This window comes from Trichechus manatus, unplaced genomic scaffold, assembly GCF_000243295.1.
Source record: "Trichechus manatus latirostris isolate Lorelei unplaced genomic scaffold, TriManLat1.0 scaffold00002, whole genome shotgun sequence".
Classification (NCBI taxonomy): Eukaryota; Metazoa; Chordata; class Mammalia; order Sirenia; family Trichechidae; genus Trichechus; species Trichechus manatus.
The window spans coordinates 25,590,100-25,613,440 of record NW_004443938.1 but is presented as its reverse complement, the minus strand read 5'-3'; the positions used below and the strand labels follow the sequence as shown (position 1 = coordinate 25,613,440).

The following is a 23,341-nucleotide window of genomic DNA, read 5'->3' as shown; positions in this document are numbered from 1 at the left end:
AAAAAATAAATAAAAAATTAAAAAAAATTATATATACATCACTCTACATCTTAATGTACACAGTGTCCAACATCTGGTAAAAAAATTTCAGAAATATAACAAAGTGTAAAAATATGACACTTTACCAGGAGAAAAATCAATCAGTCCCAGAAATAATATTGATGATAGAATTAGCAATAAAGGACATTAAAACATCTACTCTACACATGTTAAAAAACTAACAAGAAAACATAAATATAATGAGAAGACAAATAGAAGATATAAAACAAAGAACTAAATGGAACTTCTAGAGATGAACAATAAAATATTAAAAAAGATTATTTTAATGGATGGGATTGGCAGCATATTAAGATTATAGAAGAAAAGATCAGTGAATTTAAAAACACAGAAATAGAAAGCAGCCAAATGAGGCACAGAAAGAGAGAGAGAGAGAGAGAAAAAAAAAAGAGGAACTGACCAGAATCTCAGTAACTTGAATAGTAATATTAAGAGTTATTTCTTGTGGACAACTGAAGCCTCAGAAGAACAGGAGAGAGACGCAGGCAAGAAGAAATACTTGAAGAAATAATGGCTGAAATGTTTCAAATGTAATGAAAAATATAAACCCCAGATCCATGAAGCTAAAAAAAATCCCAAGGAACATAAACATAAAGAAAACATAATTAAATTGGGAAAAAAGTGCTAAAAAGAAAATTTTTAATAGCAGCCAGATTAAAAAAAAAAATGCACGTTACATACAGAAGAACAAAATAGGAATTACAGCAGACTTCTCATGGTCACACAACATGATGAATACAATTAATGTCACTAAATTGCACACTGAAGAATGTTGAAATGGTAAAAGTTTTGTTACAAACGTATTTACCACAAAAAATGGTTGAAACTAAAAAAAAAAAACAACTATAAACAAAGTGAGAAAAATGAATTTTTGAAGAAAAAAAAATTTCAACCTAGAATTTTATTCTCAAGGTCAGTGGAATGACGTCTTTAAAACATTGAAAGGAAAAAAAAAAAGTCAATCTAAGCTTCAATACCACGTGAAAATATTTTTCAAAAGTGAAAGCAAGTTAAAATATTTTTCAAGCAAATAAAAGCTGAGATTAGTTAGAATTCTCAGACCAGAACTACAATAAATGTTAAAAAAAAGTTCTTCAGACAGAAGAAAATGATACCAGATTTAAAAAAAAAAGGAAGGAAAAGACCAGAAATGGTAAATGTATATGTGTTATGTGTGTTACACATAAAACAATAATTTTTTTAATTTCAAAAATGTATTGCAAAGATAATTGACTGTTTAAAGCAAAAATAATAACAATGCACTACGGGGGTTATAAAGTATGTATAGTAAAATGTATTACAACAGTAACACAAAGCATGGGGGCAGAATGGAAGAATATTGCTGTAGGGTTCTTACATTGTATATAAAGTGTATAATATTATCTAAATATAGACTGTGATAAGTTGATGGTACATATTGTCAACTCTCGAACAACCACTAAAACAATAAAACAAACAGGCTTAGCTAGTGAGCCCCTATTAGAGATAAAATGGAACAATAAAAAGTTGTCATTTAATCCAGAAGATGCAGAAAAACAGGGGAAAAAAGAGAAAGAACAGATGGGACAGACAGAAGAAAACCTAACAAGATGATAGATTTAAATCCAACCACAGTGATAATTATATTAAATTGTAAACGTACTAAATACTTCAATAAAAGGTAGAAATTGTCAATCAAAAAAAAAGAAAACCATTGCCATCGAGTCGATTCTGACTCATAGCGACCGTGTAAGACAGAGTAGAATGGCCCCATAGGATTTCCAAGGAGCAGCTGGTGGATTCAAACTGCTGACCTTTTGGTTAGCAGCTGAACTCTTAACCACTGTGCTGCCAGGACCCCAATTGGACATAAAAGCAAGAACTAATTATGTACTGACAAAAAAAAAAACAAAACTTCCCTTTAATTACAATGTGTTATGATGTTTATTTTTGTGTTAAGTATTAAACTCTTACTAAGCAGATTGAAAATGTGAATAATTGCTTATACTTCTTAGCCATCAATTTGTTTTTATGTGTATAAAGTTACTTTTGAAAGAAATTGTCTGTAACTTAGACTTTCATGATTACAACAAAATTTCGTAATTCCTCAGTTTTTATGAATTAATGTGGTCTTATTATATAGGAACGTTTGTGGTAAACACTACTTGATTTTTCAGAGAAGAAAAAAATGCATAAATCTTACATTTCTGAGAATAATAAGTATTAATAGAAACAAGGATAAAATTGAATTGTTGCATTTTTAACTCTGCTAGAATGTGTAATCATTTCATTTTATAAAATAAATTTTTACTGAAAAGCCTCCAAACCCAGAATGGAATGAATTGACATTCATATCTGAAGTCTAAAGAGAATGAGGTATATTCCAAACAACCTTCTTAAGGTTTTTTAGCATGTAAAATCTTTTTCAATTTTTTTTTTTTTTTAAATCATAGTACGAAAACCAGTCCTCATCTGAAATAGAAGCCTTTCTGGAGAAAGCATCTTTAAGAGATATAAAATATCCCTATGTTGCAGGTCATACGGAAAGGGGAAGTGAGCTGCTGCTGGATTTGTACAGCCTGCAAGGAGAATGAATATGTGCAAGATGAGTTCACCTGCAAAGCTTGCGACTTGGGGTGGTGGCCCAATGCAGATCTAACAGGTAGGAGCAGCCTCACTTGTACACCTTTTCCGTGGTTATTGGTCTTTCTAGGGTGCTCATTCCTCCAAAGCCGTGCTCCAGTTACAGCATGTGAGTGATTCGTTCATGTCCTTTTCAGTGTTCACTTACAGAGTACACTTTATTTTGCTCATGTCAGAGAATAAGCACAACTCTCTTCTGAGTTATCTATGATCTATATTGGAAACGAGAATTCGTTTAAATCTAAATAAAAGTGAATTGAAGTGTGGTAGGATATTCTGTTATAGAGTTATTTTCTGTTTTTCTCTTTAAAAATTGTATTTGCAGGTATTTCCAGTCACCTGATTTTATGTTAATGTTTAAAAACATTTCTTTAGTGTCTACTGTGTGTGAGGGTATTATTGTAGGCCCTAAAAGTGCACGTGCACAGATAAAAGAAACATAGTCCCAGATTTTATTTTGCTTAAAATGCATCAGGGAAGAATGTGGAAAAAATATAATTTAACAAAATTATTAATATAATAGACATATTTATAAAGTAATTTAATGCTTGTTAGGCATACAAAGTGATGAAAGGAACTCCAGACAGAAAGTAGAACATGGGAAACATGAAAGCTTATAATACATTTGGGGAAAACCGTGGAACAAGTATTTGGGGTTGGGTGGAGATAGGTAGAAGAGAAACCAAGAAATGAGGCTGGACAAGTGCTCTGGCAGTGATGGTAAAGGGCCTTTGTATGACCTCTTCCTAAGTGTTTGGAATTTGGCTTTAAGCCCAGGAGAACGAGTGAAGATTTTCAAGTGGTGAATGACATCATGGTATCTGTGTTTCAGAAAGGTGCCTCTGGTGGCAGTATGGAGGAGTGTAGAGAGACAATGTTACACACAGAAGTTAGGAAGCTATTACATTGGCCCAAGTGAGTACTTTCAAAGGGCATGGACTAGGGCAGCTGCAGTAGCAATGGAGGGGAATAAATGAATGTAAGCAATGGTTCACTAGCAAAATCAATGGGACTCAGATGGATTGATTATATCAGTTGATGTTTCCTAAGAGCAAGGTTCATATGTATGAATTTTGTTTTTCACTGACCCCGATACAACCTGGAGGAGCCCTGGTGGCCCAGTGGTTAAGCACTCAGCTGCTAACCTAAAGGTCAGTTTAAACCCACTAGCCACTCCAAGGGAGAAAGACGTGGCAGTATGCTTCTGTAAAGATTACAGCCATGGGAACCCTATGGGGCAGTTCTACTCTGTCCTATAGGGTTGCTATGAGTCAGAATTGACTTCATGGCAACAGGTTTGTTTTTTGGGTTTTAATAACAAGCTCACAGATGAGAGGTGTTATACAAATATTATTCACAAATTTAAGGAGTGATAGAGACATAGAGACTTTGTCATCAGAGTAGTCTAACCCCTCATCTCAGAAAGAGGAAGCTAGAGAGACAAAGTAATGTGCCCAAGTTCACATAACGAGTTGTAGGCTGAACCCAGTTCACGGACTCCTGATCCCGTGCCTCCATGGGTGCTGTGGGAAATTATCAAAGAGCGTAACATTCCCGGTTGTTATTTGACTTTTTTGTTTGTTTTTAACTTGTTTCCAAATAACAGTATACAAGGAAATTACATGGCTTATTCAAAACACATTGAAAATGACTGGGTAAGTAAAACCCTGTCAAATAATTAAAGTTATTAATTGAGAGTACCTCACAAACTGTTCATCTTACTGGAAAAAAAAATTAAACTAAAACGAGTGTCAGAAAGGTTTCATAAATCATCTAGAACAAAAGCCTTTTTTTTTTTTAAAGGAAATTAAATCAGAATGTTTTTGAAAGTACAGACTGAATCTCACTCACTTTTTATTCTCTAGCTGAAAACTGGTTCTCAAACTTTAATGTGCCTAAAAATTACCCAAGAATTACTCACCTCCAGAGATTCCTATTCAGTATTTCTAGAGTGGGACCTAGCAGGTTCTGATGTATTTAGTCCTTGTTCCACCCACTGAGAAACTGTCCTGGAGCATATCTAGTGCCTTGAACATAATAGATGCTTAATAAGTGTTTGTTAAAGTGAGACAATCAGAGAGAAGGGGCTCACCTAGGTCAACCTGATTACTTAATACAGAAACCACAGTAAGAATCCAGGTTTTTTACCTGTGGGTCTAATGCTCTCTCATCGTAATGTTTATCTTGTGGTTGAGGTCATGGACTAGTCTGGCTTGGAAAAGTTTTTCCAACCTCCTTTGGCCCCAAACTTTCCCTCCCCTGCAAAATTTGTCTTTCTTTGAAATCTTTCTCCTCCTACATAGTCTGTGCTCTCTGCTCACCTCTTTTTCTTGAGTAAGCAAGTCTCCTTAGGTCTCTATTTTGTTTGAGAACTGGGGTTGACTTAATAGTCATTCCTCTCTGCTATTCAGCTGAGACCCCCAGCTGACCTACGAAAAGTCTCAAAGACAAAACTGAACTCTTTCTCAAGCCAATCTTAGAAGTCTGAAGTCCTGGCTTTGAGATACAAGAGTGTTTCTCTTGTCTACATTCTTTGAAATTTTCCCCAATGCATTGTTCTCACTGCTCAGTATTCATTTTAATTAAGATTTGTCTCATGAATGGAAAACAGCTTCTATTCTATTGAAAAATATTATTAAAACAGTAAAAACATTTTAAAAATATATTTTGTAATAAAGGTGTCAGGGAGTTGAGCTGAGCTGAGAGAGCTATACTGAGCTGCCAAGTGTCTGAAGTAGCTGATTAAGACAAGTCAAAATGCAAGTAACAATCAAGTCTTTAATTGATTAAAAGCAATCAATGATAAACAAGAGTACAAGCAAGAGGTCAAACCTGAGATAGCACAGGCTATCCCCTATGCCATATTTCTACAGGAACAGTGCCCAGGTGAGGGTCAGATTGATCAGTGCAGATGTGGGGACCATCTTACTGCTGAGGAAGTCCCAAAAAAAAGGCTCCTGCGGTTTTATGGACCTCGGAGCAGGGGAGGGGTAGTGGTGGAAAAGAACTGAGTGAGTACTGTGACAGAGTAGGGAAACAGTGTCTTCAAGGACCCCCCACCCACCTTCTCCCATTAAGGAGGCTTCAGCAGAGGCACCTGAGGAAGGTCTCTGCCAAAGGCCCTTGATAAAGAGAACTCCATATTGAGGTACCTGGACTAGGCATGCAGATATGGAAGAGAGCATGGCTGGTCAAGGGGCCCGAGTCCTTGGCTGACTCCTTTTAGAGACTGCAATGCACTGGCTGTGCACCAAGTCTGATTATGGAGGATAGTTTTCACCCTGTGGCCTGCTGGGTAAAACCTTTGTAATTGCCTGTGGTCAGGCCTGACAAATCACACATAGGTTTTTAATCAGGAGCTGGACTCTTCAAAAAGAAAACAAAGTCAGATATTTTCCTCCCTGGAGGTCCTCCACTGTGTGTACCTCATCTGTCCACTATTGAATGATCACCAGCAATGATTACGACTCTTTAACTTGGTACAGTATAAAAAGATATCCTCCTTGCCTGGATATTAATGCAATTATCATTCTAAAGATTTAACGTACTATCGTCTATCATGTGTGCAAAAGTCACTTGTAATATTCAAGTAAATTGAACTAGGCAACAGCTCAGATTCTTCCTTTAGCTAATAACAATGGGCAAGCAGTCACTCTTGGATCAGAATATCCAGACTATTTTGCAAATCTTATTTTTATGGTCTTCCAGAATATACATATCCTGTACTAATTTTTATCTATGTATTAATGATCCCTATTGTTTCAAATTCCTTTCAGTCTCATACATGAATGGACAATGAGATCACACTTGCCCCTTGGTGCCATGTCAGGCACAGAGCAAGCACGCAATACATGGCAATGTGTTGTTGGTTAGCGGTAGGTGTGAAAAGGAAAACCAACAGGAACAGAATACCCAAAATTAGTAGAAATACTCAGAAGAGTAAATGCATTGCCTTTAAGTAGGTGTTTTGTTTTCAGGGGCAGATATTTTGACTGAATTTTAGTGAAAATGAGAAACCATCCTTCTTTGGAAAATGGCATTTCTTACTGAAAGTAGAATTTGTTAAAGTATACTTAAAAATATTGTATGAGATAGCTACTTTCTACCTATGCTCTAAAGAGTCTGACATTAATGAAAAAAAAACAGGCTTATAAGTGAATGTATATTTTCATTACAATATGTTACATTTGGCTATAAAGAAAAATTGGCATATTGGGGAAATTCTTTTGGAGAAGTTGTTAAGTTTCTCATATCTTCTCAGGAAAATGAATATTTTTAATTCAGCTTTTAAATTTCACACTTTGTTTCTTATAATTCATAAATAGGGATCTCTTCTACCATGATATATAACTTGAGAGTAGTTTAATGATTCATGGGACCAATTACATGTAATTCAATAGTCTTATTTCTTAAAATAAGTCAAATAATTTAAGAAGATTCTTCAAAGATGCAGACTGCACTAAATTTTCCCGGTGAAAATTAGAAAATACTAAGTTATAGAAATTAGCTAATTTTAACTATTTTTCCCTATTCCAATGGTTGCTGTGACTTCTCACACTACTATCTACTCATTCATTTAATTTTACTGAAGGCACTAGAGCCTGCTTTGGGCCAGACATTTTGTGAGAAACTGGGGGTATGCAGGTGAATGATCCAAGATTTCCCAGGCTTGAACAAGATAACAAATCCCAAGGACTCCTTGTGTGGTTATCTATTTTAACTTAGATATAGATTGCTCTATGTCACCCATAAGGAGCCATAGTGGTACAAATCGTTAAGCGCTGGATTGCTAACCGAAAGGTTGGTGGTTTGAACCTACCCAGCAGCTCTACGGGAAAAAAACCTGGTGACCTTCTCCCATAAAGATTGTTGTTGTGTTGGGTGCCGTTGAGTCAGTTCTGACTCATAGTGACCCCAAGTGACAGGGTAGAACTGCCCCATAGGGTTTTCTTGGCTATAGTCTTTCTGGAAGCAGATTGCCAGGGCTTTCTTTCTTCCCCAGAGCAGCTGGGTGTTTTCAAACCTCCAGCCTTTCTGTTTGCAGCCAAGTGCTTAACCGTTGCACCACAGGGCTCCATTCCATAAAGATTACAGCCAAGAAAACTTTATGGGGCAGTTCTACTCTGTCACATGGGCACCTAAAAAAAACAACAACATTTCACGCATATTGTTAAACCAAGCACAACATGAAGTGTTAGTAAATATGCAGATGTCCCTCCTGGTTGTGATATTTGTGCTGTGTTCCTTCGAGTGGATTCCTACTCATAGTGACCCCCTCGTTGGCCAAAAGCAAATCCAAAACTTTCTGTTATCCATAACTACTCGGGTTAAGGAAGTTAAACTGGTTTGCTGTGCTCATACAAGGGAGAAAATGTTGATACCAACCAGAAACTCAAGTTGCTAACTCTTGCGGATAGAGTCATTATCCTCAAGAGTCTTCTTTCAGGAAGTGTTTTATTCCTTTGTACTCTTTGTAAGGAGATATAACTCACTGAGAGTGGTAGGAAGGCGTACCCTAGGAATAGCCTAATTAATACTCCTACAAAAAAATTAACTTTATTTGCGGGTTGGCTATTGAAAAACCTGGTTTCCACATAGAAAAAGAATGTAGGATTTTCAAAAGAGATACAGGAATCATAGTGGAGTTGTAGGTATGTTGTTTTGGATATTGTCATGAGAAACTTTTACTATTACAACCCAAGAATACTTATATCCATTCTTCTAGCATAAGGACATTTTTCTTCCATTGTGTACTGTGTAGGATAGGGTTATTTTACTGTGAGAGCTCTGTGATCGCTTTAGGAGGATGCCTGAATGTCTGTCTTTGACTCATGTTAAAGGGAATGGGATTTATGCTGTGATGTTCAAATGATGTTCAAAGTTCAAACTTCGAACTTCTGCCTTGCACTATCTCAATGTCAATATTTCACAGATCTTGATAGTTCAATACAGAGACAAAGTATATCTGAGTATGAATAACAACCCTAGAGAGCTTGCACCTGAATATCCATTGATCCCTTGTTGCTGATCTTCACTCTCTTTGTCACTGTATTATACCATTTGGTTTTTAATTAAAAAAAAAAAATTACATGAGTACATTCTGTGGAAGCTTTAGAATCCTTTCAGATATCTGAACTCGTGAAATTTTTGTATATACAAAGATTATCATTATTAGTAAAAGTGTAACACACTATTATATTTCTCAGATTGACTCTTCTAACAATAGCTTGATATAACAGGATTATTGAGTTAGAGTGATGATATCTCTAGTAAAGTCTAGGCTTAGACAAGTTATTATTACTAGTAAGGGGCACATTAAAGACTGAATTGGATTTCTGTAACTTCAAGTCAGTAAAGAAGAAAAGTATGAATAAACAAGAGTATAAGAAAAGGAGTGTGATCCATACAGGAATCTTCTCATAATGGTTTTGCACAGAGGCTGTTTGCTTGGTGTGGTTATCAGCTTGCTCCAGAGTTCCTGGGTTAAAGGACAACTTCCGAGGGCCTTCTTCTGCAGGCTGTCTGCAGAACATCAGTTTAGAATCACTGATGGGTGTAGCCCTTAGTGGTATTAAGTTTTCTTTCATTTTTCTAGACGATTAGGAGTGATGAAGGCAGCCTGGTGTAGTTTAAAGTCATGAGTAACTGCTTCCATAAAATGTTCCCCCATCACTGGGTTGATAAGTTGAAATGTTCTAGCTAGGAAACTCAAAATCTAATCATATTTTATCCATTGTGAGTATTGTGGCTTTTCAACAGAGGAATATTTCAACCTGTCCAGAAAATAAACACACGTATTCATAAACCATAGAAGGAGGCAACTGTATAAAATCCATTTGGAATGCTCAAAGGGTCCTTTTGCCTTGTTGTAGTCCACGCCTCATCTTCACAATTTTTCCAGATTCATTTAATTATAGATGAGGTATGAGCTGGCTACGTCCTCTGCCATCCTTAAAAAATTTTCTCGTCACTGTTTAATTTTGTGGCCAGTTGTCCCAACTGGAGTAAGTTGGTTCATGGAGGATTTTATCAGTGTTCACTGGAAATTTTATCTGATGCTACCAGATAGCCATTCTGGTTTTGCCAGATATTATTCTTGTGGATCTTACAACACAATCATTGGGGTATTTTGTTTTATTTTGTTTTTCAGATTTTTCCTGGCCAATTTTGTATGTCTATAATAGAATCCTTGAACTTCTCCATGGATTTGTTATGATTATTGTTGTTTTACGTGAGACTTTTCTGTAAAGACTTTGATCAGAGCAGTCTGTCTAGCATGATGGTCTTTAAAATATTTCTGTTTTATTTATAAACTATTTTTAGTGTATATAATTTCTATACCGCATTTTTATGCAAATAACACATACCTTCTACATTTGTTTGGCAACTTCCTCCTTCCCCCATGAGGTATTTTCATAAGTGCATTATGCTAATCTTTTTTTTGCAGCAACATTTAAAAAAAATTGGCATAGCGGTGCTTATGAACATACCTCATGGAGGGAGGGAGATGTTGGCAAACAAACATAGAAAGTGCACATTATTTGCATAAAAATATGTAGTACTTTCTTTACTGGGAATCTCAACACTTATGACAGCGACTATTTTAAGTAACATCAAGACATCAAGTAAATTTGTATTATTGTTTATTTATAAATAGTTTATTTATAAATATTTATAAATTTATAAATTTAAACCACATTCTTGTTCCATAGTATTAAATAAATGAATTATTCTGAAAGCATTCCACTTTTTAGTTTATATAAATACTTATATATTTTAGCAACTTGATATGCCAAAGAGAGGGCCACAATTCAGTCATTAGAAAAAAATTTAGATTGTGGTAAAGTATTGGATTTTATAAAATTTACTGGATTACTTGTTGCATATCAAGCCTAGAAAGTTCCCCTTTTATTTTTATTATAAGACCCATAACAAGACAGTATTAAGTCAAGATTTAGTACTGGAGTGTCCAAAATTCTGTTCTGAGAATGAATACTTTTTGGATGACATAAATACAATTCTGAAATTCTCCTTCACTGATTAAATAGTATAGAGTTGCTGCATTGTGATGAGCATTACATCAGTGGATAGTAATATGGGAAGGAAAAGTAGCAATGACTCATAATTAGTTAACTATATAGTAGAAAATAGTGTTTCTTGTTAGTAATAGGGACTCATTGCATACAGTAACATTAGATTTAAAGACCTAGTATAAGATCTGAAGACATTTTCACTAATTTAGCTTATGCTTGTAATTGCCCTTAAGCAAGGAGACTAAGCATTGGTTAGTGAATTAAGGGGTTGACTTTTTAAGGGGTAAATTAGTTATTTGTTACTGTATAAAAAATTACCCCAAACTTTAGAAGCTTGAAACAACATACACTTATTAATTCACAATTTCTGTGAGTCAGGAATTTTGGCACAGTTCAGCTGAGTCTTCTGCTTTATGACTTTTTATAAGGCTGCAATCAAGATGTCAGCTAGAGATGGAGTGTGATCTAAAGGCTTGATTGGGAAAGGATCCACTGCCGAGCTCACTTAATATGATTGTTTGAAGGATATAGTTCCTTAAGGCTGTTAGACTGAGCACCTCATTTTTTTTGGTGGCTGTTGGGTGGGGCCTGCCATAAGTTTTTTACCATGTGGGCCTTGCTAACATGGCATCTTGCTTCATCAGAACCAGCAAGAGAGTGTCTGCTAGCAAAGTGAAAATCATTATCTTACGAAACCTTATCATGGAAGTGACATTCCCATCAATTTTGCTATATTCTATTGAATAGAAGCAAGTGACAGATCCTGTTCATACTCAAGGGGAGGGTATTACACAAAGATGTGAACATCAGGAGGTGTAGATCATTGGGAATCATCTCAGAAGCTGCCTACCACAATGGACAATGGTTCTTTGGTCTATGCCATGTTGTTGAGTTAGTACACTTAGAGCATGGTGCAGCAATTTCATATCTCTCTATTTATCTATCTAACTATCAAGAAGGATTATGACCTAGGTACCTATGATAATCTATACGGTTATGTGCTCTGCTCCAATAAGTTTTCCTATTTCCATGAAGATTTTTGTCCATAATGATTCTGGGATGAAAGCTGATTTGTTTTTTGTTACGTATCCTCATGTCTACAGCAGATATAATTTAATCATGTGTAGGAACTGTAGTACATCTTGTCTAGAAGTAGATCTTCCCTATTAAATTTGTAGGTGTTGTGTCACAGGAAAAAAAAGAGAAAAATTCTAATAATAATCTCAATGTATCAGTGATAGGCTGGGACATAGGACTGTTAGAGATTTTTGCTATTTGAGTGGTTTTATTAAACCAAGGTATCTGATATCCTATTCCCCAAGGAATTTGGAAGACAGCTACCTGGCCAACTGACTGGAAGAGATCCATAGTTATGCCTATTCCAAAGAAAGGTGATCAAACAGAATGCGGAAATTATTGAACAATATCATTAATATCGCGTGCAAGTAAAATTTTGCTGAAGATCATTCAAAAGCTGCTGCAGCAGTCCATTGACAGGGAACTGCCAGAAATTCAAGCCGGATTCAGAAGAGGACGTGGAACCGGGGATATCATTGCTGATGTCAGATGGATCCTGACTGAAATCAGAGAATACCAGAAAGATGTTTACCTGTGTTTAATTGACTATGCCAAAGCATTGGACTGTGTGGATCATAACAAATTATGGATAACATTACGAAGAATGAGAATTCCAGAACACTTAATTGTGCTCATAAAGAACCTGTGCATGGACCAATAGGCAGTCGTTCAAACAGAACAAGGGGATACTGAGTGGTTTAAAGTCAGGAAGGGTGTGTGCCAAGGTTGTACTCTTTCACCATGCTTATTCAATCTGTATGCTGAGAAAATAATCAGTGAAGCTGGACTAAATGAAGAAGAACATGGCATCAGGATTGGGGGAAGAGTTGTTAACAACCTACGTTATATGGATGACACAACCTTGCTTGCTGAAAGTGAAGAGGACTTGAAGCACTTACTGATGAAGATCAAAGACTACAGCCTTCAGTATGGATTACACCTCAACATAAAGAAAACAAAAATTCTCACATTTGGACCAATAAGCAACATCATGATAAATGAAGGAAAGACTGAAGTTGTCAAGGATTTCATTTTACTTGGATCCGCAATCAACACCCGTGGAAGCAGCAGTCAAGAAATCAAATGAGATATGGCATTGGGCAAATTTGCTGCAAAGACCTCTTTAAGTGTTAGAAAGCAAATATGTCACTTTAAGGACTAAGGCATGCCTGACTCAAGCCATGGTGTTTTTCAGTCGCCTCATTTACGTGTGAAAGTTGGGCAATAAATAAGGATGACGGAAGAAGAATTGACGCCTTTGAATTATGATGTTGGCGAAGATTATTGAGTATACCATAGACTGCCGAAAGAATGAACTAATCTGTCTTGGAAGAAGTACAACGAGAATGCTCCTTAGAAGCAAGGATGGCAAGACTTCGTCTCACATACTTAGGACATGTTATTAGGAGAGATCAGTCCCTGGATAAGTACATCATGCTTGGTAAAGTAGAAGGTCAGGAAAAAAAGAGGAAGACCCTCAAGGAGAGGGATTTACACAGTGGTGGCAACAATGGGCTTAAGCATAACAACGATCATGAGGATTGCGCGGGACTGGGCATTGTCTCGTTCTGTTGTACGTAGAGTCACTCTGAGTCGGAACCAACTGGACAGCACCTAACAACAACATTAGCAGTGATATTAATGGTAGACATAAATACACCCATATCAAAAAGAAAGCTATGTTATTCCCCTTGGAAATTTAGAGGAAGGACAAGGAATTCTTGGGTGCCAATGTCTTTCACTGAGTTGAGTAATTGTAGAGTTTTGGGTAATTGTCCTTCTGCATTTTAGCTAATGTGGTGCATTGTTTCTTTAAATGATTCTTCTATTTGCAGTATCTACAGGTTTTCTTATATATAGTCTCCAAAATCAAAGCAAATAGAAGCCCTTTTAGTTGTTTTACCTAAATAGCTATTATTATATTGACTTCTAGCTAATTTACTTTTTATGGCTATTTAGAAATGTTTAGCCAAATATTGGTTATTTCTTAAATTGGAAATTTTACATTTTAATATTTTTATTTTTTTAATCTGATTTTTCCTCTAATTCAGGTGTAAGCCCATTTACAGACAGAATATGGTCCTTTTTATGTCAGCTACTAAGTCTTCCCCCAGAATGTTTGAAAGTTTCCTAAAGTCTGTCTTACATCTTTATTTAGTTTACAATTTTGGATCATCATTCAATTTTCCCTTAAAAGAAAAAATTCTGAAATTGCCTTATGTAATGTCTTTTCTATTTTTATATTTAAAATTTTGCACAGCTGGGTTATTTAAATCTTCTCTTTTCTACTCTGCTGCTTCAAAACATTTTCTCCATGAGAGGCTAATAATTAATTGAATTAATTGGTAGAGATCATCTGAAGTGCAGGACAATAAGCATCTAATAAAAGTCCTGAATTCTGTAGCAAATATTTTGCCTATATCCCTGAAGTTTAGGAAAATCATTAATTATTGCACTTACCTTGGCTCTAGACCAGGGTTTTAATTAAACTTCTAAAAATCTGACTTGTGTTCTAGTAGTTTTATAATATGATCTTCTTTTCTAGTGAACATTCTGAAGAGAGGGGAGTTCAGGTAGCAATGCACAGAAAAAGAAATGCAAAGAGGGTAGACTTTAGAAGGTTACAAAGGCCTTGGGAAAGACCATATTGGAACATGAATTGTATTTTGCAGCTTCAGTATGACAATTAAAGGAACTGACTCTCGGCTATTTGGTATTTTTGTCTCCTACTTTTTCTAAAGTTCTTTTAAATATTTTAATATTTAAATTTATTGAATTTGACATATCAATAGTCCTACATAATGGCCATTGTTACTTTGTTTTTTTTTTTAATGTATGTGTGTGGGTATATATAATATATGCATATTATACGTTGTTGTTAGGTGCCATCAAGTCGGTTCCAACTCATAGCGACCCTATATGCAACAGAACGAAACACTGCCCAGTCCTACACCATCCTCACAATCACTGCTATGTCTGAGCCCATTGTTGCAGCCACTATGTCAATCCATATTTTCAGGGTCTTCCTCTTTTTCACTGACCCTCTACTTTACCAAGCATGATGTCCTTCTCCAGGGACTGATCCATCCTGGTAACGTGTCCAAAGTTTGTAAGACAAAGTCTCGCCATCCTTGCTTCTAAGGAATATTCTGGTTGTTCTTCTTCCAAGGCAGATTTGTTTGTTCTTCTGGCAGTCCATGGTATATTCAGTATTCTTCACCAGCACCACAATTCAGAGGCATCAGTTCTTCTTTGATCTTCCTCATTCATTGTCCAGCTTTCTCGTGTATATGAGGCGATTGAAAACACAATGGCCTGAGTCAGGTGCACCTTAGTCTCTTTACTTTTTAACACTTTAAAGAGGTCTTTTGCAGCAAATTTGCCCTATGCAATGTGTCCTTTGATTTCTTGACTATCGCTTCCATGGATGTTGTGGATTCAAGTAAAACAAAATCCTTGACAACTTCAATCTTTTCTCCGTTTATCATGATGTTGCTTATTGGTCCAGTTGTGAGGATTTTTGTTTTCTTTGTATTGAGGTGTAATCCATACTGAAGGCTGTGGTCTTTGATCTTCATCAGTAAGTGCTTCAAGTCCTCTTCACTTTCAACAAGCAAGGTTGTGTCATATGGATAACACAGGTTGTTAATGAGTCTTGCTCTGATCCTGATGCCCTGTTCTTCATATAGTCCAGCTTCACTGATTATTTGCTCAGCATACAGATTAAGTATGTTGAAACGGTACAACCCTGACACACACCTTTCCTGACTTTAAACCATGCAGTATCCTGTTTTTCTGTTTGAATGACTGCCTCTTGATCTATGTGCAGGTTCCTCATGAACACAATTAAGTGTTCTGGAATTCCCATTCTTTGCAGTGTTATCCATAATTTGTTATGATCCACACAGTCGAATGCCTTGGCATAGTCAATAAAACACAGGTAAACATCTTTCTGGTATTCTCTACTTTTAGCTAGGCTCCATCTGACATCAGCAATGATATCCCTGGCTCCATGTCTTCTTCTGAATCTGGTTTAATTTTCTGGCAGTTCCCTGTCAATATACTGCTACAGCCGCTTTTGAATGATCCTCAGCAAAATTTTACTTGTGTGTGATAGTAATGATATTGTTTGATAATTTCCACATTCGTTTGGATCACCTTTCTTCGGAATAAGTATAAATAAGCATAAATATGGATCTGTTCCATACTTATGTATATGTATACATATAATATACATACATGTATATGTATACATATACATACATGCATATGTACATATATATATGCACGTATGTGTAGGTATACGTGTGTGTGTGTGTGTGTGTATATATATATATATATATATACAGGAGCCCTGGTGGCACAATGATTAAGCAATCCGCTGCTAACTGAAAGCTTGGTTGTTTGAAGCCACCCAGTGGCTCTGTGGGAAAAAAGACCTGGCGATCTGCTCCGGTAAAGGTTACTGCCTAGGAAACTCTATGAGGCAGTTCTGTTCTGTCCCATGGGGTCATTATAAGTTGAAATTGTTTCTATGGCACCTAACAACAACAACAGCAACATATTTTTATATACGTGTGTATAAATTATCTTGCCATTTATCAAGGAAATAAGAGTTAGAATTAAATTTTGATTTTCTATAGGAAACAGAAGCTGTTAGAGGAGACTGGGACATAGGCAAACCCATGATACACACAAAAACAAGGCCACTGTGATCAATCAAGAGTGTGTGTTTATGAATGGTATCTTAGGTTCCTGGAACAAACAGAATATAGGAAAATACCACACAATCACTAAACAAAAAAGTGATCATTCACAAACTGACAGAGCAGGAAGTGCCTCATTTATGTTTTCCAGAGGAAACAGGGTTGCTGTGGGTTGGAATCGACTCGTAAGGCAGTGGGTAGAGGACCTGAAGCCATGTTTGAACAATCACTTTTTCACAAATTGGCTATCATTCTAACAGATCTTTAACCATTACCACCTAGGGCCGGTTTGGATTGGAGACTTTTGGGGCCTATTCTTCCATCTGATCTCTATAAACCACTCTCTTATACATTCAACAGAAAAAGAAAATCTGAAACTAAACGAAATAACACACGAAACAAGATTTTGTGCATATAAACGACAGCAAAAACAAAATGCAATAGAGAAATAAGCAACTAATGGAAAAATGTTTATCAAATGGTATATCTCTAAAGCAAAATGTCCACTGACCTTATGAAAAGACCTAAATCTGATTAGCAACTGGTACACCTCAAAACCAAAAGGCTGAATCATTAAATACAAAGATATAGGCCTAGTAACCTTATGCAAAGACCTACATGATTACAAATCCTAGGCTAGCCAAAGAAATTCAGCAACAAGAGCTCAGTAAAACCAGTCAGATCTCAGGATGTGGTTGAGACAGACTCACCTGGCAACCCGGCAGATGACAGAGTTTGGCCACAAAGGGCCCAGTGAGTGAACCTGTTGATTGGAGAATCTCCTAGGATGCTACCAAATGGGGGCCTTCAAAATTATTTTGGTGGAATATCTAGAAATGTGAAAGGATGGTAAGACTAAATACATGAAATTATGATACAAAGCTGAATGTATTGCTTACTAGAGTAAAGGAGAGGTATGCATGTCGGGTACTGTTTCTCTGAGCAGAGAGGACTGCTGATCTTATATGGGGTTTTTGGAAGGTATGGAGTTCAGGAATTGACAGGCATTCATATACATAAACTGGTTGACATCATCTGTAGAAATGTGATTACTCACAAGGGAGCGCTGTTGATTGATTGACATATGATTTATGGAAGTGAGTCTCTGTGGTTGGCTGATTATCAGAAGAAAGGTCTGACACTGATTGGTTGGCATGAAAAAGTACATTCACTGAGGTGAGTTGCTGTTGATTGAACAGGCTTAAAACTGGTTCTGGTGGTTCCTTGCTACCATGACTACAGAACAACGAGTATTTTTCTAGATTTATGAAAATATTTTTATTCTCACAATTTGGGAAATACTGGCCCATACCAAACACAAAACCCTGTGAAGGGTTTGCCTCCAGGGCCTGAGAAATTTTTCTTCCATTCTGAAATATAAAACAAACTCTCTTCTCAATTTAGAGGGAAAAGATAAGATAAGTCAGGCATTTAGGAACACAACAGTCTCTCCTTTCAAGAGATACGTGAGTGGGAGATTTCATTTTTCTTTGGTGAGTCTATTAGAGGTTGCTAACTCAAAGACCCTCAGGTGCCAGATACAGTTAATATGTGGATAAAGGGGTGAGATTTAAGGTGAGTAATATAGAGTTCCGTGGTAAGCAGAAGAATGCAGATTCTGCTAAAGAATTCAAATTAAATGTATGATTAAAACACTTTTCTATGAGTTGGACTCACCTCTGGACAATTGCTACTTAAAAATGAAATTTTTTAAGTTTATTTCTTATTAATTCACTTTGTTACATTTAATATTCATTTAACCCTTTACTGGAGACATAATTCATCTTCCTTTTTTTGTGTGTCTGAAAATGTAGAACCAAGTTCCATCTACAAAGTGGTGGCATTCATAGTGCTAATATTGGAAGAAAAGATTTTCTGTAGGTTCAAGTATATCACATTAGGCTTGTAATGAGATTAAGTCTGGAGACATGATTTTCTAGGGAAACAATGCTGTATCTTTGTGTAATAGTGAGCCATTAAAAAAAAATTAAAATAACACAAATCATGGAAGATGTTAAGATACCTATGCTAGTAATTAGTAAGCATTGCCATTTCTGCTCTGTGGAAATCTTGGATTCTTTCTAAAACTGATTTTATGATCACAGGCTGTGAACCAATTCCTGTCCGCTATCTCGAGTGGAGCAACATAGAATCCATCATTGCTATTGCCTTCTCTTGCCTGGGCATCCTTGTTACCTTGTTCGTCACCCTCATCTTTGTGCTGTACCGGGACACACCAGTGGTCAAATCTTCCAGTCGAGAGCTCTGCTACATTATCCTAGCTGGCATCTTCCTCGGTTACGTGTGCCCTTTCACTCTCATTGCCAAACCTACCACCACGTCCTGCTACCTCCAGCGCCTCCTGGTTGGCCTCTCCTCTGCCATGTGCTACTCTGCTTTAGTGACCAAAACCAATCGCATTGCACGCATTCTCGCTGGCAGCAAGAAGAAGATCTGCACCCGGAAGCCTAGGTTCATGAGTGCCTGGGCCCAGGTGATCATTGCATCAATTCTGATCAGCGTGCAGCTAACACTGGTGGTAACCCTGATCATCATGGAGCCCCCCATGCCCATTCTGTCCTACCCAAGCATCAAAGAAGTCTACCTTATCTGCAACACCAGCAATCTGGGTGTGGTGGCCCCTGTGGGCTACAATGGGCTACTCATCATGAGCTGTACCTACTATGCCTTCAAGACCCGCAACGTGCCCGCCAACTTCAACGAGGCCAAATATATCGCCTTCACCATGTACACCACCTGCATCATCTGGCTAGCTTTTGTGCCCATTTACTTTGGGAGCAACTACAAGATCATCACTACCTGCTTTGCAGTGAGCCTCAGTGTGACGGTGGCCCTGGGGTGCATGTTCACTCCCAAGATGTACATCATCATTGCGAAGCCTGAGAGAAATGTCCGCAGTGCCTTCACCACCTCTGATGTAGTCCGCATGCATGTTGGTGATGGCAAGCTGCCCTGCCACTCCAACACTTTCCTTAACATCTTCCGAAGAAAGAAACCAGGGGCGGGGAATGCCAAGTGAGTTATCTGATCTGGTTTGTTTCTCTTCTCTCTGTGTCTCTCTTTTCTATTTTCGTCTATTTGTCTAAGTCATTTTTCTCCATTCCCCTAACATTTTTTGCTTCCTTTCTTAATCTTTTCTCTTTTTTCCAAATCTCACATTCTGCTGCAGTAGAAAAATACTAGAGGCCGTCTTTGTCTCCATACCTATGAAAGAGCAAAGAGCATGAAAGCAACAGCAAGGTCAGAATACAAGGAATCATTCTTGCCTAGAAGCCGTGGCTTCAGTTCTGCCAGTAATTTTTCCTTTCACATGGGTCCTCCCAGCACAGAGCATCAACCCATCTCTGGGGTCTGAATCAAAGATGCAAACACTAGTTCTAATTTCTAGGTTAGACCATGGGTGACAGTAGTTTCTGATTTTTTTTTTTTTATCACTGTACCACATTATAACTAATCTGGGGTGGAGAGGAGGGAAACGAAGCACACAGGGAAATTACTGTTTTGAATTTTGACTGAAGCTGAACACCAAGTATGTCCCGAAATAAGACCCCTCAAGTAACTGCCCAATCGCTTCCCTCTCTACTTACTGAACTTTAATACGTGTTTTAAAAGAAATAAGGAACCAGATAAAGGTGATAAGCCCCAAACTCAAGATTTAGTGAGAACATCAAAATCCAGATTATTTCTATCCTGGTCATTCTTCTAAACAGTTTATGTAATAAACACTTTCCTGTCATCTTCCTGGCTCTGTTCTCCACAGAAGCATATGTTAAAATTTGCATGTGTCATCTCTTTCTGAAACCCACGAAAACAAATTTCATGTACATTTACAATTTTAAAAATGACATGGATGTTCAAAGTTCTAAAGGTAACTGAATTATTCAAGAATTCAGCAACTTTCCCCCTTAGCAGCATTAATTTCATTTTTTGAAACAATGCTTTAAAAAGTGAAAGATTTTAATAGTAACAATCATAACGTATACATTATTTTACAACCTTCAGCAAGTTAACAAGCTAAGATGTGGATGTTATTTTCCCTATTTTGCAGATGAGGAGACTGAACTACTGTGAATTTTGATGTATCGATTTCCAGCTCTTCATAAAATGCTGATTATAAAGTTTACTGATAGTCAAATTTATCTTGTTTGCCATGGTTTTTCATGCTAGCCAACACTCTCTCAGTGGCAACCTCCTGGCAGGGAGTTATCAGCAAACATAAAAACAAAACAATATGTATACCATAGCCACAGAGTCCAGATATAAAATGGCATCATAACAATTTTCATAAAGAGAAAAGGAATAAGAGGAAATGAACTGAAAAGAAATGAGAAGACACCCTGAAAGCCAGAATGCTCTTAGGCATTAAGGGGTTTCCTTTACTGCATCACCTATGGTTTTATGAGGGTTCCATCATCTACCATTATCCAGCTCCATCTTTCTATTCTGCCTTTATTATGATTCTTCAGAAAATTTCATATGATTTTTGGACATGGGTCATTTCTGAAAGCTGTTATTCTAACCAGTTAATGAAAAGAAAGAACCCATAGGATCAAGAAATCTCGTATTGGTGGCCAGGAATCTGCCTTTTTTGAACTCTCCCCAGTAATTCCATGTGCCATGTGCAGACAGGTGTGGACACCTGCCCAAGAGTGCACTGACTAATGAGTAATATGCAGAACTTGCTGCTGGGATAAAATGGAGCTATCCAATGTTACTTTCACAATGCTTAGCACTTCCGTAGGCAACCAGGCATTACAGTACATTCTGATTACTCCCCCACACCTTAAACTGCTCTCCTTATACTCTGAGAAAATTCCCTTTCCTATAAGGAAGTTGGAGCCCTGATGGTGTACAGTGGCTAGAGAATTTGGCTGCTAACTGCAAGGTCAGCAGTTCAAACCCACCAGCTGCTCCAAGGGAGAACGATGTGGCAGTCTGCTTTTGTAAAGACTGCAGCCTTGGAAACCCTGCGGGGCAGTTCTACTCTGTCCCATAGGGTCGCTATGAGTTGGAATCGACTCACTTGCGATGAGTTTAGTATTTTTTTTTGTTTGTTTTTTTGGTTATAATGGAGTTAGAAAGGAAATTGCCCATAATTTCATTTAGGAGCCTGCTTCTGAGAAAAAAACCAACATAGTCTAAATGAACCCGATTGGTCATTTAATAAGTGCTGATTTCAATAAATGGCTTAACTATTGGCTGTAATTTATCAAGCAATATCAGATTGTTATGGTAAGAAGGATATTGCTGATTAATAATTGTAACATGCAGTTTTCTTAGTATAATTTGTAGCTTCTCCGTGGTGCCCCCACAGCTAAGCTGAACCACATAGGTTATTTGGAGCTAAACTTCTATGGAAAACAACCATCCATTTACTCATTTTTCTCATTAATTCTGCTCTTGTTTCTCTTGTAACTCTCTATGATGCATTGCTGGAGACAATACTTTTTAAATATACCAGTAATCTCAGTGCCTGTGTTTTTACCTTTTTTAAAATTGTCATTTATGTTTTCCTGGTTTATCTCCAAAGTTACAAAAACCACGAACAATCTAATATTTTCTACAGCAACAAAAATGTAGCAGAGTTTTGCCAACTGAAGCAATGAGCTGAAAACCCTGGAGAACACATCACCCAATGAGCTTACCACCATCGAGGATGTGTAATTCCTACATTTATGGTGCACTGAGGGTGTACGGCAGCCTGCATATGTAGCTATAAACACAGAACAGATGCTGTAATCAGGAGCTTCCAACTGATGGATCTGTCTGAATATTATTCTGAGGAGGAGTTGCAAGTCCAATGACATCCCTGTAACAGGCTGTTTCTGAAATACATGGGAGGAATGATGCTGCAAGTCTGTTTTTGCAAAGTTTACTTCCATTTTTTAATTTTGTTCCCAACTCAGTATCTGGCACAACCAAAGGTTTGGGTGCTTGCTTTCCTGTTTCTGGAATGTAATTTAGGAGAGGTTTAGTGAATAAACTGGGCGTTTAGGTTACTAGAGTTACTTACAGTCAGAAGTCCTATAGCCATAATCCTACCCTGTAAGATCAACTGAATAATATAATTGCCTGTGGCACCTCTCATTTATTTGGCTGCTAATTTAACCTACGTTAATGGGAAAATATTTAGGCCTAACTTAATATAAAGAGATTGGCAAAATTATCTTTCTTGGCAATAAAAGAAACATAGAAATACATGGAAGTTCATGATAAAGTGAATTATTTAGATCTGTGTTACTTATTGCCTCCTTTTAAAGCAAAATGAGTTAACATACAACTGAATATATTATGTAAATGACACACTTCTTTTAAAAATAATTATATCAATAGCTAAATGCCAAACTAACATTTTTAGTTATTTTTTGGATAAATAACCTCAATGAGTGCCAAAAAATTTGATGGCACAGAGAGCTGAAATGTGACAAAAGCACTTCTATGACCTTTTTCATGCATAATTGCAAAATGAAAACAAACACAACCCCAAGAAAAGGCACCAGGGTGATACAGGGAAGTAATTTTAAAACATAGGCTCCGAAGTAAATAGAATATTTTTATACTACTGGGACTGTTTCTTAAGCATTGAATACATGTCTTTGTTGAGTGCAAGAAATACTAAATTTAAGAATGCTCTGGGGAAATTTCCCTCTTGCTTTGCTAGAAACATTTTTTTATACGCCAGTAAAGATAAATAAGCTGCAACATTAGTCATCATGCCCTGGGTAAGTATTTTAATTTGTCGTTTCCTCTTTGCTTATGAAAGGAAATATGATAGGGAGCCAACAAACATCACAGTCAAACAGTGGTAACATATTCTCTTTAATG

General features: G+C 36.9%; 1 protein-coding gene across 4 annotated transcripts in view; it reads left to right on the top strand.

The window, feature by feature from the left end:
• GRM1 (glutamate metabotropic receptor 1) overlaps nucleotides 1-23,341 on the top strand; it is a 508,344-nt gene that overhangs the window by 424,801 nt on the left and 60,202 nt on the right. For all 4 annotated transcript variants that reach the window (XM_004368848.1, XM_012554781.2, XM_012554785.2 and 1 more), the window contains 2 exons: nucleotides 2,572-2,698; nucleotides 18,601-19,531. In XM_004368848.1, the coding sequence (XP_004368905.1) occupies nucleotides 2,572-2,698; nucleotides 18,601-19,531 (1,058 nt within the window). The remainder of the gene's footprint in view (nucleotides 1-2,571; nucleotides 2,699-18,600; nucleotides 19,532-23,341) is intronic.